The 18,853-nt window shown below is 43.9% G+C and overlaps 1 protein-coding gene across 1 annotated transcript in view; it reads left to right on the plus strand.

Annotated features, from left to right (window-relative positions):
* Positions 1 to 18,853, plus strand: part of LOC147105144 (acidic mammalian chitinase-like) — a 44,032-nt gene that overhangs the window by 4,130 nt on the left and 21,049 nt on the right. Inside the window, exon 4 of the mRNA XM_086011786.1 lies at positions 13,146 to 13,196. Within this exon, the coding sequence (XP_085867912.1) occupies positions 13,146 to 13,196 (51 nt within the window). The remainder of the gene's footprint in view (positions 1 to 13,145; positions 13,197 to 18,853) is intronic.

Raw genomic sequence — 18,853 nt, forward strand, 5'->3', positions numbered from 1 at the left:
AGCTAAGGGGTAGTTAAATATTTCTTAATTAAATTCACTGTTAGACTTAAATGTAATTTTTGTTGACATTTCACAAAATAATGGCAAAACGTGCGAGGGCTACAAGGGTGGAGGTGTTGCTAGATCTGTTTGAGTAATGAAGCAGATCAGGTAAATGTGGACAAACACCTTTGGACTCGTCACCTCAATATGATAAGATTTGAGATCCAACGAGAAAGGGAAAAAGTCAGTACACAAATGAGAACAGTTGATTGGCTGAGGGCAGATTCTAGAAAGATAAGGCGCAAGCTAGCTGAGGTGAAGTGGAAGGAAAAATTGGCAAACAAGACTGTAGAGCAGCAGTGGGATTTAAAAAAAAATTAGATCGCAAAGTTATAGAACAATTATATTCCATTAAAAAAGACGGTAACTACGAATAGTTTTAGGATGCCATGGATAAATAAAGAGGTTAGAAGAAGGCCCATAAGGACTATAAGAATAATAATGAAAAATCTAAAGGAGAATTTGAGATAATAAGAAAAGAGTTTAAGAGCAGGATAAAGAAAGCTAAGATGGCGTACAAGGAAAATATATTTTTTTTTAAATCAAAAGGAACAGTAAAGTATTTTACAAGTATATCAGTAAAAAACAAATTGTTAAAAGCAAGATAGGACCACTAAGAGGAGAAGATTGTCAAGTTGTAGATGATGATCAAAAAATGACTGAGGTACTTAATAAGTATTTCTCCTTGATGTTTAATAAAGAGAAGAATATCAGTGAGGAGGTGAATCCTGAGGCAGTTCAGAGCAAGACAAGGTGTATTTATGATGAAAGGATAAAAGGAAATTTTTAGATAAATTGGTTAGGCTAAAGGAAGACAATGTGCCAGAGCCTGACAGGATAAATCCTACAATTCTGAGGGAGGAGTTTGCCAAAGCACTAGTTATTATAGCCCCGATGTTAATTTATGAGCGCATTTGGGGCACGCAGGGTGTGGGATGGGCGGGAAAACCCCACAGACCATTTTAGCTTCCGGGTTCTCATTTGAATTATTCTGAACTGTCTCCTGCCCGAAGCTGGCAGGAATGCCATCAAGGCCGGCAGGTGGGAGCAGGAATATGCGGGGGAGCCAGAAGCCACCATAAGTTTACTGCTGGAGTGGGGATGCCGTGGCTGGGAGAGAGATGGAAGTCCCGGGCTGGGGAGGCCCAAGAATTCCATGCAGCACCTAGGGTTGCACTCCTGTTCCTCACAGCCCACAAGAAATCCTTACAGAAATTATAAAAAATGACTTCCCTTCACCTCTTCTGGGTTCTCTGCCAGGTTTTGCTGGTAGCTTTGGCGCAGTGTTAAAATTCAATTCTAAAATTCTCATCCTTGTTTTCAAATCCCTCCATGGCCTTGTCCCTCCCTATCTCTGTAATCTCCTCCAGCCCTACACCCCTCCGAGATATCTGCGCTCCTCCAATTCCAGCCCCTTGCGCATCCCCAATTTTAATTGCCCTGCCATTGGCAGCCATGCCTTCAGCTGTCGAAGCCCTAAGTTGTGGAATTCACGCCCTAAACCTCTCCGCCTCTCTACCTTTCTTTCATCCTTGAAGATGCTCCTTAAAACCTACCTCTTTGACCAAGCTTTTGGTCACCTGCCCTAATAGCTCCTTATGTGGCTCGGTGTCAAATTTTGTTTGATAATCGCTCCTGTGAAGCGCCTTGGGACATTTTACTACATTAAAGGTGCTATATAAATATAAGTTGTTGTTGTTGTTGTGTGGGAGTCCCTATTTCTCTAATTACAATCACATCAAGGTGCTGATGGCATCATCGGACACTGACTTAAGTAGGCCTCTGCCTGAGGCGGGCTTCCCCCCCAAACAATTTTTGTGCCGAGTTGAAATAGCACGGGCAGGAACGAGCGTGAACCACCCAACAAAGGCTGGCTAAAGGGGTGGAAAGGTTGTGAATTAAGCCATCAGGGAAGGTCTTTGCAGTGGATGCTACAAATTGAGTCAAAAGACCCATTTCTGCTTGGAGAATTGACCAATTTAGTGCGAAGCCAGATAAGTGAAACATGACAGGGTTGTCAGGACTGATGTGGGGTAAATTTAGTCCCAGTACCGCACCAATTTACAGTGTAAATGAGGCGGTAGTGGATAACAATTTTTTCTTTAAAGCTCTCGCTGAAATTACACCCGAGGTCCACCCAATTTGATTTTTGAGTAAAATTTGAAATGGGCGGCCAGCACTCCCATCTGAAACAGGCAGGAGCCTCCTTTAAATAATTAAATTGGGGCCTTACACTGGTTGTAGGACCCAGACGCAATCTTCAGGTACCAATGGGCAGATGGTGCACCCCACACAATTCACCCAGTGGTAACGGATGTAGAGCAGCCTAACCAGTGGTCCTTAAAGTGACTGCTTCCGAATGCTCATCCTGACCCCACAAATATCTTTCCACCCACTGCCGGAGCACACACCACCAAAGTAGGTTTTAAGGAGCGTCTTAAAGGAGGAAAGAAAGGTAGTGAGGCGGAGAGGTTTAGGGAGGGAATTCCAGAGCTTAGGGCCATGGCAGCTGAAGGCACGGCCACCAATGGTGGAGCAATTAAAATTGGGGATGTTCAAGAGGCCAGAATTGGAGGAGCGCAGATATGTGAGGATTGTGGGGCTGAAGGAGATTACAGAGATAGGGAGGGGTGGGGCCATGGAGGGATTTGAAAACAAGGATGAGAATTTTAAAATTGAGGCATTGCTTAACCGGGAGCCAATGCAGGTCAGCAAGCACAGGGGTGATGGGTGAACGGGACTTGGTGTGAGTTAGGACAAGGGCAGCAGAGTTTTGGATGACCTCAAGTTTACAGAGGGTAGAAAATGGGAGGCCAGCCAGGAGTGCATTGGAATAGTCAAGTCTCGAGGTAACAGAGGTATGGACAAGGGTTTCAGCAGCAGATGAGCTAAGGCAGGAGCTGAGTCGGGCGATGTTACGGAGGTGGAAATAGGCCGTCTTAGTGATGGCGCGGATATGTGATCGGAAGCTCATCTCGGGGTCAAATATGGCACCAAGGTTGCAAACAGTATAGTTCAGCCTCAGACAATTGCCAGGGAGAGGGATGGAGTCAATGGCTAGGGAACGGAGTTTGTGGCGGGGATCGATGACAATGGCTTTGGTCTTCCCAATATTTAGTTGGAGGAAATTTCTGCTCATCCAGTACTGCATGTCGGACAAACAGTGTGAGAGGCGTTGGAGGAGGATGGTGTGGTCAACCATGTCAAAGGCTGCAGACAGTTCAAGAATGATGAGAAGGGATAGTTTACCATTGTCCAGTCGCATAGGATGTCACTTGTGATAAGAGCCATTTCGGTACTGTGGCAGGGGCGGAAACCTGATTGGAGGGATTCAAACATGGAGTTCCGGAAAATGTGGGCACGGATTTGGGAGGTGACAACACGTTCAAGGACTTTGGAGAGGAAAGGGTGGTTGGAGATGGAGCAATAGTTGCAAGGATGGAGGGGTCAAGGGTTGTTTTTTTGAGAGGAGTGATGATAGCAGATTTGAAGGAGAGGGGAACAGTACCTGAGAAAAGGGAACTGTTAACAATATCAGCTAACACGGGAGCCAGGAAGGGAATTTGAGTGGTCAGCAGTTTAGTGGGAATAGGATCGAGGGAGCAGGACGTGGGTCTCCTGGACAAGATGAGCTCGGAGAGGGCATGAGGGGAGATAGGAGAGAAACTAGAGAAAGATGTGAGTTCAGGGTAAGGGCAGGATGGAACTTTAGAGAAAGTTTGGCCCAGTGGGCTAGGGGAAGGGAGGGAAGCAGCAGCGGCAGCTGATCGGATGGTCTCAGTCTTAGTGACAAAGATGTTCATGAGCTCCTCGCACTTGTTGTTGGAGGTGAGGGTGGAGGAGACAGGGGAGAGGGGTTTAAGAAGACGGTTTGCAGTGGAGTAGAGAAGCCGGGGGTTATCTTTGCATTCCAGGATGATCCTGGAAGAGTGAGCAGTTTTGGCAGATGAGACATTCAATAATACTGATGCTCAGCATCTGTTTTTGCCTCTGTGAAGTGCCTTGGGAGATGTCACTACATCAAAGACACTACAAAAGCACATAATGTTATCATTGTGCATTTGATCATATGGAAATTATGGGGCAATAACATAAGTGAGACAGAACTAAAGCAGCCATGCCAATTTAGCAAAATGTTGCAAGCAGGACGTAAAACAAGATCTCAACCTTGTCAAAATAAATGATTAGAAGATTGTTGTTTAAACATTCATCAAGTACCAGGAACTAGCTGAAAGGCTTAAGGATCTAAACAGAAGAGAATATGTTGGCTTAAAATAAGTAGAAACATTGTGTGACTTTCCTGATGCCAGGACAATAGGAACCTGACACACTAGAAGGAGCTACATATTCATTTAGCTAAATATTCTCAAAAAAAGAATCTTGGAAACACAAAGGGATTACTTGACAGCTCCTCAAAGCAGAACCCATGCAGGCCTGTGGGACAGAATTCCAAAAGTAGAACAGCAGCATCATTTGTAGGCAAGGTGACACTGTGCCCAAACTGGGACCCAAGTCATTACCTTTGGTTACTGCACTAAATTCATAATATTATGGTCTTGAGATCACACTAGGTGAATATTAAATTCCTTTGTTGACTGCATCAATGAAGCATTAACCTGTTTACTTCAAATGGGTTAATGCCCCCATTACAATAACTGACAAAGGGATTTTATATGAACGCATCAGGCACATAATATCTGCGTACCATACGTTTAAAGACAATGGGCTGGATTTTCATTGAGGAGGCGGGTAGGAGGCGGGACTACAATTTTTGGGGTTGTAGTCCTGCCTCCATCGAGTTGTAGCCAACCCACGTGATTTTGACTTGATTGACCTTGTTGAGCCCGCCCAGCGAGCTCAGCAGGCCAATTAAGGGCCACCCGGCAACAGGTGACATCACAGATTGATATTTCATCTGTCAAGACCTTTTGACAGATGAAATATCAGCATTTCACAGCTGTTTGAAGCTGTCAAACACTGACAATCTGTACTCTAAGTTAATTCCTTCCTCTCAGGATGATTTAGAGATCTCTCCGGAACAGAAAGCTGAATGCTGCAATTTTTGACAGATCGCGGCCATTCTGCTTTCTGTGCCGGTGAGATGAGGGACTCCCGAGACCTGAAGGAAGGAAGCCTGTAAAGGTAAGTAAAACTTCTTTACACACACCAAACACACTTACCTTTGCACTCATGCACCCATCACACACCTGAACACCAGACATCTCGACCCCTTCAAGCCCTTTAGCCCGACGGCCCGCCTCACTAACTTGGCGTGGTTTGGAGCTGTCGGGAATCCCACATTTCACCAATGAAAATAGGGATTAGGCTAAAAACTGCCTGTTAACTGTCTGTTAACAGGCAATTAATTGGCACTAATCCCCTTCCCGCCTCGGGAAGGCGGGTCCCAGCACAGGTCGGGTACCCGCCTCCTTTGAAACTGCATGGAGGCGGGTTGGGGGCGGGATGGGTTTGTGCCCCCCCGATTTCGGGATTTTAACCCCCCACATGCCTCCAATCCCGCCTCCACAGCCCAATGAAAATCCTGCCCAATATCATTCATGAAGATATAATGAAGGCATTTGTAATACACCAGTCAATCTCCCACAGTGTTGCAGATTGCGGGGTGTGGGGGGGGGGTAATTTTGGCTTTGGCCAATAGTGTGAAACGGGTGATATCAATTCAGCTGATTGGCTTTGATTGAAATGGAAATCGGGAGCGATCTATATAATCGGGGGTGGCTGAATCAACAGCGCCCATTTTAAGCTATCACCCAAAGCCAAAATTACCCCCGGGCAGTCTTCGGGTGAAGTAGGGCTAGAGGGTGGGGAGTAATTGGCCCAGGGCAGACAGATATAATTGTCATTTTTATGTTTTATTACGTTAAAGGCGCTATATAAATGTAAGCTGTTGTTGTAGCTGTTATTGTAATACATAGATTTATGTTATTATTTTTAGTTAAATAGCAAAACTTACGGCAGTTTGGGAAGCAGAGAAATAAAGTTGGTAAAAGTATAGGCGTTTCTCTGACCTACAGGCTATGTAGCTGGAATATATAATAGAGAGACTACACCACCACCACTGGCAGGAATCTTAATTACAGTGTGATAAGCTTGCATAGGTAGTTATTATAAATGTGGAAAGACAAATTTATAATATAGCTAACACAAAAATGTGTGCAAAATATAACAAGGGGTAAGGTCTTGTAGACAGGAAGTGCATGTAAGATTTTAATATATAAATATTGCTAAAAGTATCAAAGGATTAAAGACTATGCTATTTATACTAGGTTAGAAATAAGGTATAAATCCTCAGGGTGGTTATGCCCGCATCGCAACTTGCTGGAACCTTGCAGTGCTGACCACCAGAGTATGTGGGATTAGTGGGGGGACATCTAATCTGCATGGGGTGGACAGACAGAAACACCACTACAGGGGCATCCCTAGCATTCATCTGACCCAGTTGGGTGGAAATTCCACCAATATATACAGGCAACATTTACCACTGAGGGGTGGGGAGGGGGTATGCTTTGCTCAGACCCATTCCTGATCTCAGTCATGTCTCCCTCAGCCTCCTATTGTAAGGGAACCAATCAAGAACTTTTTTTTTTTAAGTTCCCTTTCTTCAGGGGTCCTGGGCCAGGATGCCACTGTTGGGCCCAGCTTCAGCCATCTGGAGGCCTGTATGCCTCAGCTCACCTGATGTATTGGCCTCCAGGGATACACCACATCTCCAGTGAGCCAGTTAAGCAGAAACTGATGGCACAGGGAGACCCCGCCCCTCTTGCTGACATTTGCCTTGTAAAGGGCAGGCAGAACTTCTGGGTCTTACAAGGCAAGTTGGAATCTCCCGGAAGTGATGGAGAACCAGAACAACCTGATCTCCAGCATGTTCCATGGGGTTTTCCGGTCTCCCATCAGGAGACATAGAAACATAGAAGATAGGAGCAGGAGTAGGCCATTCGGCCCCTCGAGCCTGCCCCGCCATTCAATGAGATCATGGCTGATCATGTGGCACCGCTTGTGGAAAATCCTAATGTCTTTATTAAAGTGACTGACCACATTTTATATGGGGTTGGAAATACGTACCAGTTACAGTTTCAGTATATAAGAAATATTTTGTGTGCTTTACGATTTTACTAACAGAACAAACACTCTGAAAATACATATAAACATATAAATGAAATGTTTATCAATGGTCCAGGGTGCTGAAAAGCAGCCTGACAACTGCCATGGTAGTAAATATAATAAAAAGGGATTGGAGGTGAAAACATTTGCTTTTCATGTCTTACTTCAGTGTGCAAGAGTAGACTAGAAAGACTGCTTCTCCCTAAAGGTGCTCAGCTTCAACAGTACAAGGAGGATAAGATGATTCAATCCACAGCATTGCTAGTTAAGCTCAGGAAAATTTGACCTCCTCTGGCTCTCTGCCCCCACAGCATGTCAAATTACCAATCATTACCGTCATCTTCAAATCCCTCCAAGGCTTTGACCTACCATAGCTCTGAAATTGCCTTGCATTCATTTGCTCCTTTGATTCTGGCACCCTGTGCGTCCATCGCTTGCTTCACCTCCAGTATTGGCAGCAGAGCCTTCAGCCTTCTCGACCTTCCTCAATGGAACTCCCACCCTAAACCCCTCTGCCTCCAAATACTCCCAACCTTTCCGAGCCTTCTCAAAACTCAGCTTTTGGTCACTCTGCCACAAACGCTTAGGTTCCATTCCTTTCTTCCTCAATGAAATGCCTTGGGATTTTTCTTGTGTCTAAAGGCCCCATATAAACCAAGTATTTGTTGCTTATTATTTTGGTGTTATTTTCAACCATTTGCAAATACTAAAAGTACAGTACATTTCTTTTTATGAAGTAAAATACAAAGGAAAACAAAATAATAGAAAGCGCAAGTAAAATACATGGGTGCATGGATTGAGTTAGTGCATTGCAAGACAGTGAAATGTTAAACACATAAATAGTTTATTAGGAATCATAGATTCAGAATGATTATGCTTTCTGTCACAAGAGTAAAATAATGGCTTAATGATCAAGTTTCCACAAAGGGAGACCATGGCAGAACGCCTCCCTCCCAGAGGGCTATATCCCACAGATATTTGTGAAACTTCTTTAACTCACTGAAGACTAACTTGTGATGGGGTGATGTTCAACTTAAGTGAGTCATTAAAATGAAACATTAATTGATGTAACAAAAGAGTCTCACACATCAAGGAACTTTAAAGTAAGCTTTAAGCAACTTATAATTAAACTATATACACCATGCCTCTAGGTGAAGCCCTTTTACCATACTGAGCAGTTCAGTATTTATACTAGTCCAAACACAGGAAGTGACGTATGCACAGGAAATGATGTATGCACAGAGTTCACAGTTCACAGGAAGTGATGTGCACATAACTTCCCGGAAGTTATTATTATTATCACATTCTTCCCTCCTGCGAGATTAGAAGGCTGTGGTCTTCCTTTTATTCTGCAGCCGCCGAACGAGGAAGAGTCGCACCCGTTTGGGTTCCCGTCGTAGAGGGTCGCTGGTCCGCTTACATGCTGTTGGCCATTGGTCAGAGTCTGTGTGGCCTGGATTACCCTGTGAAGGGTCGGGGAGATCATGGCTTCGTGTACGAGTCCCAATAGGTGCAGAGTCGGTCTGTCTCTGTTCAGAGGGAGGTGCAGAGCTGGTCTGTGGTGGATCAGTACTTTGGTGCGCGGTACTGGGAGGGTCGCAACTTTGAGTACGGGGTTCTACCGGCACCAAGCTAGTTGGTGTCAGATCAGGATCCTGGAGAGGGGTACCCGGTAGGTTCCAAGAGGCTCCTGGTAAAATACCATCACTCAATGTCCCACTAGGTCCTGGTGGGCAGGGAGCCAGATCCCGTAATGATACGGTAGATTCTCGGCCGTCGGGATATCGTATGTATGCATAGGTGGGGTTGGCATCGGTTAGTTCGACCTCGTCTACGAGAGGGTCATTTTTAGACGTCCGAACGTATCTTCGGAGTAGTACAGGTCCAGGAGTAGTTAGCCATGATGGGAGGGATGTCCCATAAGATGAGCGATGCTGGAATCCAAAGAACCGCTCATGAGGTGTAGTATTTGTGGCTGTAGAAAGAAGGGACTGTATAGAGTGCAATGCATCCGGAAGCACTGTTTCCCATTGCTGGTTTGGTAGGCCCCGAGATCTTAAAGCAAGATGTACGGAATTCCAGATGATACCGTTATACCTCTCTACCTGCCCATTTCCGATGGGATGATATGGCGTCGTTTTGCTTGTAGCAATTCCCCGTTCTGAGAGGTAGTCCTTGAGTTCCCTTGACATAAAGGATGGACCCCGATCCAGGTGAATGTAAGCCGCCATGCCACAGAGAGAAAATACCTGCTCAAGGCAGCAGATTACTGTGGATGCCAGCATATTGGAGCAGGGGAAGGCAAACGGAAAACATGAATATTCATCAATCATGGTGAGCAAATATGTGTTCCGAGTTGAAGAGGGTACTGGGCCCTTAAAATCGATGCTAAGTCGTTGCATCGGTTGGGTTGCGTGTATGAGCATACCATCTGAGGGGCGGAAGAACTGAGGTTTTAATTCTGCACAAAGCCAGCATTCTGAGCACATTTTCTTTACATCTCCAGTAGAAAAAGGGAGATTCCGTGATCGTACGAAATGTAGCATGCGCGTAACGCCAGGATGACACAATCCATTATGGACATCTATGAGATTAGAGGACGACATAGTGGAGCAGAATGCTCGTGTGAGGGTATCCGGGGCCACATTCTCCTTGCCAGGTCGATAGTGAATGGTGTAACCAAAAGAGGCCAGTTCCATCCTCCAAAGCTGTATTTTATTATTCTTAATTTTGGTTCGTTTTCGATTATCGAGCATGAAGGCGACTGATCGCTGGTCCGTGATTAATGTAAAGTGCTGGCGAGCTAGGAAATGGTTCCACTTCCGTACCGCCTCTATGATGGCTGTGGCTTCCTTCTCAACCGGAGGATAATGTAGCTCGGCACCTTGCAAGGTCCTGGACATAAATGCTACAGGACGACCTTCCTGATTTAGAGTAGCCGAGATCGCCACCTCCGAGGCATCACATTCGACTATGAAAGGGAGATTCTCATCGATGGAGTGAAGAGCCGCTTTCTCCAACTGTTTTTTGAGAAGGTTAAAGGCTGCAACAGCCGCTGTTTCCAATGGAAATGATCGAGCATGCAGCAAGGGTTGGATTTTGTCTGAAAAATGAGGAATCCATTTAGTGTAGTATGCAAACAGACCGAGAGCCCGACGTAAAGAAGCCGGATTCTTAGGTGACGGGAGCTCTTGGAACGGGCGAAGTCTTTCTGGGTCTGGCTTAATGATACCATTGCCTACGCAGTAGCCAAGGATGTTGATGGTCGGTTGCGACTCAACAGATTTAGATTCATTCAAAGTTAAGTTACGGTGATGGAGGGCATCCCGAAATTTTTGGAGGTTGGTGTCGTGTTCCTGTTGATCGTGACCTGCAATAGTAATGTTATCAAGATAGGGAAAAGTGTCCCTTAAGTTTTCCTGCTTAACCAGGCCATCCATTGCCCGTTGGAAGACAGCCACTCCATTAGTAACCCCGAATGGGAGGCGACGAAATTGGTACAGCCGTCCATTAGCCTCAAAGGCCGTGTACTGCTTATCTTAGACCTTCAAGGGTACCTGATGATAGGCACTTTTTAAATCGTAAGTTGAGAACACTTTGTATTCGGCCAGTTTATTAACCATATTGTAGGAATGGAAGTTCCTATCCGAATAACGAAGTCCAACGCAGTGAAACGAAATAATCAAGCTTTAATAAACAAATTACTTTAACTAATAAACTACAAGAGCAGATGTCAGCAGGTCTGTGCAGGTCTACAGCCTCTCCAAGACTGCTACTAAATACTGGAAACCGACGTCATGACGTCATCACGCTTTCCGCGCCAACTGAGGGTCACGTGATCGGCGTCATGATGTCATCATGCAGAAATACAAGAAACTACATACAGCTTAAAGGTGCAGTCCACAACTGCACTACAGAGTGGTTAAAGGAATGATTACTGATTGTTCAGTGTCTCTTGGTGGCTCCGCCACAATATCATCAATGCGTGGCAATGGGTAGGCGTCCAAGTCAGTATATTGATTGATGGTTTGCGAATAATCAATGCATAGTCGTTATTTGTGAGGTTTTAGAGGGTTCTTGACGATGACGATTTGAGCCCGCCAGGGCGACGAACATGGTTCGATGATATCCTCTGCTAAAAGTCGAGAGATTTCAGCCTCAATAAAAGATTGGTCTTCCTGACTAAAGCGCCGCGATTTCGTTATTATTGGTTTGCATCGAAGAGGAATACTGGCAAATAATGAGGGTTCATCAAGTGAAGCTGCTGATAATGCACAAAACGGTAATTTAGACAGTATATTAGAAATAGTAAGTCCAGGTTTGGATCCGCCGAACTCAATGGTAAGTTTCTTATGCTGTTTTTGAAAATCCAGCCCTAAGATGAGATCACTACATAAGTCCTTGAGCACCGAAAGTCGGGTGGAGGGATACATGCGACCATTAAGTGTCATATCAATAATACAAAAGCTGGAGATTCTGGTATTAAGTGATGACTGAGCCATTGCAATTGCCTGGTCCGATGGGAAGATATGTAGTTTCAATTTCGCAACAATCTGTTCTCTAATGAAACTATCAGTACTTCCTGAGTCAATTAAGGCATCTAAGGTATGCCCATTAATTGAAACTTTTGTAGCTGCATGAAACAGGTTCTGTGGGCAAGCAGCTGTAATTGGTGTGGTTGCACAGAGAGTGGCTGAAACTCTAGGTGTGCTTCTTCGGGAGAGAGCTCGAGAGGAAGCTTGATAGGTCCTAGCCGGAGCATCTTGATAGGCCCTAATTGGGGCAGTTCGGTAGGCCTTAGCTGGATAGGCCCTCGTAGAGGCTCTTGATTGGCAAACTTTTGCAAAGTGTGCCTTTTTATCGCAATGACTGCAGATCGCATTGCGAGCAGGGCAGAATTTCCTAGGGTGAAAAGAATCTCCACAAAAGAAGCATTCCTTCCTAGATTGCCAAGAGGCTGCTAAAGTGGGGTCATACTCCTCTTCTTCATCAGAAGTATCATCAGGATTAGATTCCTCCATGATAGGGTTCACCTGAGGCCACTTGAATCGTCTGGTTGCAGTTACAGCAGCAGATCGAGATCTGGGCAGCTGATAGAGGTCTGCATTTTTCTTTGCCAAACCCAGAGAACAAGCCAGGTCAAAAGCCTTTTGTAGCTCAAGTGTTTTACTTTCTAGTAGACGCTGGCATATAAATGGAGAGGCAATCCCGCAGATGAAAGCATCACGAATCATTTCTTCGCGGTACAGCTCAGCCGAGGCTGCCTGAAAGTTACAATCTACGCTGAGCCTGCGAAGTTCTTGAAGGAATTCGTTAATCGATTCCCCTGGCCCTTGTCGGGCTGTGGCCAGTAGATGTCTAGCATAGACCTCATTTGCGATCTTGGCATATAGTTTTTTAAGTGCCCGGATCACCTCATCGTAATTATCCCATTCATCAACATATTCAAACACTGTTGGGGTCACATGGTTGATAAGTATCCTCAGTTTAGTAGAAGCATCCGCTTTACATTCATCAAGAAAATTCTCAAAAGTACGGTACCAATGCTTCCATACCCTGCCAGCTGCTGGTGCGTTTGGGTCAAGTCCGGACGAGTAGGTTTAAGGATGTTTTCCATGATCCTGGATCCTTAACTCCGAGTTTGTCCGAAGGTCTAGTATTTGTGAGTGTAAATACTAAGTTGCTTAAATTGATGTAACAAAAGAGTCTCACACATCAAGGAACTTTAAAGTAAGCTTTAAGCAACTTATAATTAAACTATATACAAGAGCGGTCTTCACCATGCCTCTAGGTGAAGCCCTTTTACCATACTGAGCAGTACAGTATTTATACTAGTCCAAACACAGGAAGTGACGTATGCACAGGAAGTGATGTGTGCACAGAGTTCACAGTTCACAGTTCACAGGAAGTGATGTGCACATAACTTCCCGGAAGTTATTATTATTATCACATTAATCGTATCTTGTTTTTCCTAACAGGAATCCTAGCTTGAAGACACTCTTGGCCATTGGAGGATTTAATCCACAAAGGTAATGTCTAGCACTGGTGTAAGCAGCCAATGCAATATAGGCTTATATTTGCTAGAGTTTAGAAGAATGAGAGGGAATCTCATTGAAACTTATAAAATTCTAACAGGACTAGACAGACTAGATACAGGAAGGATGTTCCTGATGGCGGGGGAGTCCAGAACCAGGGGTCACAGTCTAAGGATAAGAGGTAAGCCATTGAAGACTGAGATGAGGAGGAATTTCTTCACCCAGAGAGTGGTGAACCTGTGGAATTCTCTACCACAGAGGGCAGTTGAGGCCAATTCATTAAATATATTCAAGAAGGAGTTAGATATATTTCTCAAGGCTAAAGGGATCACGGGATATGGGGAGAAAGCAGGGACAGGGTACTGAATTTGGATGATCAGCCATGATCTCATTAAATGGCGGAACAGGCTTGAGGGGCCGAATGGCCTACTCCTGCTCCTATCTTCTATGTTTCTATGTTTGCAAATGTGTACCTTTTTCCCCATAGACCAAGAAATCACTTAACTACTGACCAGGAGGGTCAGTAATTACCAGCTCTCCCAAACCATCAACCTGACATTTGTCTTTGTAGCTGAGACTGGTCTGGTCCCTGCTATCATGTGTCATGCTTCTTGATTCAATTGAACAGCAGTGCTGGAAAGGAAAGGGAGGGAGAGAGAGAGCTGAGTTTGAAGTTATAGGCTGGGAATTTACTCAGAGCTGCTACCACTCCACCCGCTGAAACTTCGGCAGAAGTGTGACAAAGACCCCGTTTATGTACATAAAGGGAGTTTGTACCGGACTTTCGACGATGGGAGGAGCTCCGTGGAAATTCCCAGCCATAGCGTGTGGGCATGAATCACATTGGTGCAACTTGCAGTAGAAGAAAGATTTTGAGCAGCATAATTGAACAGGCTTTCACTGTATATCAATATATAAATGCGCAATTGATATGCGCAGTTGAAATGTATTTCCTTTTAATCTCTATCACATTAAATGTGCACTAATTTTGTAAAGCATTAATTCATATTGCGAGTTTACAGTTCATTTATATTCACTGATGGATTTCATATACTTGGCAATGTAATTCCAGATAAATTAAATTCATCACCCAAGATCATAATGACTTTTAAAAGGTTGGATCAGTATTAATGTTCTCATTCTCTGCACGTCAACACACACTGCCGACTCTCTGCAATCACCCAGAATGTACTCTGCAATAGGTCAGCCTTTTAACACACACACACTATTTTTCAGGATCTGCTGCCTTTATCAAGCGCTAAAAGACTGAAACATTAAATCAAACACATTTAATCTCCTGCAGCAAAGGTATCCTATAAAAGAAAATACAAGTATTTTACATGAAGATTGGGTTGAATTTGGGTCATCTGATGTTCAGTCTTCAAGAGTGAATACCTCACTAAAATGGTTGGTACGGGAAAGCTTAGTTCATTGGGAACTCTTAAAATTCCAAGATTTGTAGCAGAAGGCGAATGAAGCCATGGTACAGTACTATACTGTATGTAGCTTCAAACATAGATTAAATAAAAAATACTATTCTTCCCTTTGTTTGTTATCATAAAAGGCAAAGTCCCTCTTACAAACTCAGGTCTAGCATTGATGCCTTCTTGGGTTCAGTGATGTCAGTTGCTCCTGTAAGCTACCTGAGTGTCTTACTTTTATAGAAGTTGAATCACTGCCCTATATCTACATATGCAACAGTGTGACCCGGAGGTCTAACAGTAGTACTCCCTTGTGACTTGCACCACATATTCATGTCTTTCCTACTTCAATCTCTCTAAAGGCAGACTGAGCAAACACTTGAGATGAGACTTGTTATGAATCATTAAGCTGCTTTATTTCACAATGAATAAACAAACAGAGCAACATAAGAACATAAGAAATAGGAGCAGGAGTAGGCCATTTGGCCCTTCGAGCCTGCTCCGCCATTCAATGAGATCATGGCTGATCTTCTGCCTCAACTCCATTCACCGGTCCTATCGCCATATCCCTTGATGCCCTTACTAGTCAGAAATCTATCGACTTCTGTTTTGAATATATCCAATGACTGAGCCTCCACAGCCCTCTGGGGTAGAGAATTCCAAAGATTCACCACCCACTGTGTGAAGAAGTTTCTTCTCATCTCAGTCCTGTATGACCTACCCTTTATCCTGAGGCTGTGGCCCCTGGTTCTAGACTCCCCAGCCAAGGGAAACATTCTCCCAGCATCCATCCTATCAAGCCCTGTAATAATTTTGTATGCTTCAATGAGATCCCCTCTCATTCTTCTGAATTCAAGAGAATACAGGCCTAGTTTACTCAATCTCTTCTCATACGACAGTCCCACCATCCCAGGAATCAATCTCGTGAACCTTCGTTGCACTCCCTCTATGGCAAGTATATCCTTCCTTAGGTAAGGAGACCAAAATTGTACACAGTACTCCAGGTGTGGTCTCACCAAGGCCCTATATAATTGGAGTAAGACTTCTTTACTCCTGTACTCAAATCCTCTTGTAATGAAGGCCAGCATATCATTTGCCTTCCTAATGGCTTGCTGCACCTGCACATTCACTTTCAGTGACTCATGTACAAGGACACCCAAGTCCCTTTGAGCATCTGCATTCCCCAATCTTTCACCATTTAGGAAATATTCTGCCTTTCTGTTTTTTCTACCAAAGTGGATAACCTCACATTTATCCACATTATATTCCATCTGCCATGTTCTCGCACACTCACTGAGCCTGCCGAGATTCCCTTGAAGCCTCTTCACACCCTCTTCACAACTGACACTGCCACCTAGCTTTGGATCATCAGCAAATTTGGAAATGTTACATTTAGTCCCCTCATCCAAATCATTGATATAGATTGTGAATAGCTGGGGCCCAAGCACCAATCCTTGCGTTACCCCACTAGTCACAGCATACCATCCTGAAAAAGACCCGTTTATCCCTACTCTTTGTTTTCTGTCTGTTAACCAATTCTCAATCCATGCTAGTATATTAACACCAATTCCATGTGCCCTAATTTTGTTCACCAACCTCTTGTGTGGGACCTTATCGAAGGCCTTCTGAAAATCCAGATACACCACATCTACCGGTTCCCCTTTGTCTACTCCACTAGTTACATCCTCAAAGAACTCCAATAGGTTTGTCAAACAGGATTTCCCTTTCATAAGTCCATGTTGACTCTGCCCAATCTTACCATTAGTTTCTAAGTGCCTAGTTATTGCATCCCTTATACAGGAAACTTTGGTTTATCCGGAGGTTGTATGTCCGGAATACTCGATCTAACGGCAAAAATCAGGAGCCGTTTTCTGTAAGTTTTTTTAGATCTCGTTCTTTTTTTTTCCCAGTCAGCCACTGCAAGGTCTGTAGCTATAGCAACAGCTTCAGCTACAGATGCTTGCAGCTGCAGCCGACTCTTTAGAAGCTGTTGCTAAGCAACAGTGTTTGTTGTCAGATACGGAGATGAAAACCTCCAAATGCTTTAACATTAACTTTGTATGTCCGGCAGTTTTGATAGATCGGCAACACGCCGGTCCCGTCAGTGCCGGGTATCACAAAGTTTCCTGTAATAGATTCCAGCATTTTCCCAACGACTGATGTGAGGCTAACAGGTCTGTAGTTCCCCGTTTTCTCTCTCCCTCCTTTCTTAAATAGCGGGGTTACATTTGCTGTCCTCCAATCTGCAGGAACCGTTCCAGAATCTATAGAATTTTGGAAGATGACAACAAATGCGTCCACTATTCCAATGGCTACCTCTTTCAAAACCCTAGGATGTAGGTCATCCAGTCCTTGGGATTTATCAACTTTTAGTTATGAAGAGGTTCACTTATTTCAATCAATGCAACTTGTCTTTGCGTAATAACACAAAATAATAAATATGCTATGCTCTCCCACATCAGCGAGTCTTCTTACTTGGCTTCTAATCTTCACCCACTCTCCACTGCCTCTCTGCCCAATAGCTTCCAGTATCAAAATCCTGACTATCTGCCAGTATCCGTGCCTTTCTGTTTTATCTCTCAATATTCATAGCCAAAAAGGGATCAAAGACCTTACAACAGAATTGCTTATTGTTTAAGTCATTGGGAAAGCACAATTAGTATATTAACTACCATTTACCCCTTTTTAAAAAAGCTTGTGAGAATACCCTTTGCTTTTAAAAATCAAACATTAAAGATGACTGTTTTTCCAAATCCTTTTTGTGAAAAAGTGGTAAAAAAATAAATGCCGAAGTGTCAATCCTTGACAAGGAAAGACATTAGAACAATAAATGTACTTGGCTTGTAAAAACATTTGAATCTGACAACCAAGTTTATGGTTTGCAACTCAATCCTTTTATTGTGTTTGATCAAATCTTTGATACATGCAATGTTTCTAAGCAGTAGACATACAGAGAAAAAAACTATATTCCCCATTTTTCCTCTGGGTAGAAACATAACCTTCATCGATCCTGACTCTCTTTACTAATTGTTAAGGATAACTCAAGATCTTTACAGGCCTCTAGTCACGCCCACTGTTCTTGCTGATTCATTATGGCATGACAAGTGTTACTGTGAACAAGACCCCAGAAATGAGAGTGTTCCTACAAACTTCCAGATGGTCAATCTGCTTATCATCTAGGCATGTAACTAATAATTCTGAGCTCATTGTCCCTTTTCCTTATCTCAAGACTGTCTTGGCTATCTTGTTTCACAATGAGGCAACAAAAAGAAGTCAACAGGCACCAATCACACATCCTGCACTTTCAGCAGAATTAGCTTCTGCTGAAAGTGCAGGATGTGTGATTTAGTGTGTGTTTAGACAGCACATTCAGCTAAATTGTACCCTGACACATTAAACCCTAACCCATCCTGGGAATGAACAACTTTAACCATTTCATTATTTCTAGCTACAGTACAAAGCCACAAGCCATTTATAAGTAAAAAAGAAAGCAAAAACCTTAATCATATGAGATTAAACCAAATCCTAACCCTACGTATATATGCATACATGACAAGGGTATCTTACAGGCTTGAAAGTGACAGTATGGGTTTCTTGGACCCCAAGCTGGTATCAGCTTGGTTACCACCTCTGGCCTGTTTACCAACAGCGGAACAGTGCATGGACAATGAGCTGTATCTTCTTGTTCCCTATGTATGTTAGATATAACTGTCGGGAGTTTCCTCGGGGTTTCTGCCAAAGTTACAACGGCCAATCAGGTGAACCTCCAAGGAAATTCCTGGTTAAGATGTAATAGGTGTAAAATTGTAGCATTGTACACTACCACAATTAGTGCCCTTATGGCCCAGCACATCCCTCGCTCCTCAATCACCATCAACCCTGGTTCAATGTGGAATGTAGAATGGTATGCCAGGAGCAGCACCAGGCATACCTTAGAATGAGGTACCAACCTAATGGAGCTATAACACAAAGCTACCAATAGCAGCAGGCTATACACAGAGCTAAGCTATCCCACAACCAATAGATCCTCTCGAGCCTGACCACATCCAGTTTAGAATGGCAGTGGACCATCAGGAAACTAATGGGAGGAGATTCCATAAACATCCCCATCCTCAACCTTGGTGGGGCCCAGCATGAGAGCAAGAAATTAGACTGAAGTGTTTGCAGGCATCTTCAGCTGAAAGTGCTGAGTGGCTATCCCTATTCAGCCTCATCCTGAGGTCCTCAACA

Source organism: Somniosus microcephalus, chromosome 18, assembly GCF_052327205.1.
Source record: "Somniosus microcephalus isolate GS21.2 chromosome 18, FLI_Smic_1.0, whole genome shotgun sequence".
Taxonomy (NCBI): Eukaryota; Metazoa; Chordata; class Chondrichthyes; order Squaliformes; family Somniosidae; genus Somniosus; species Somniosus microcephalus.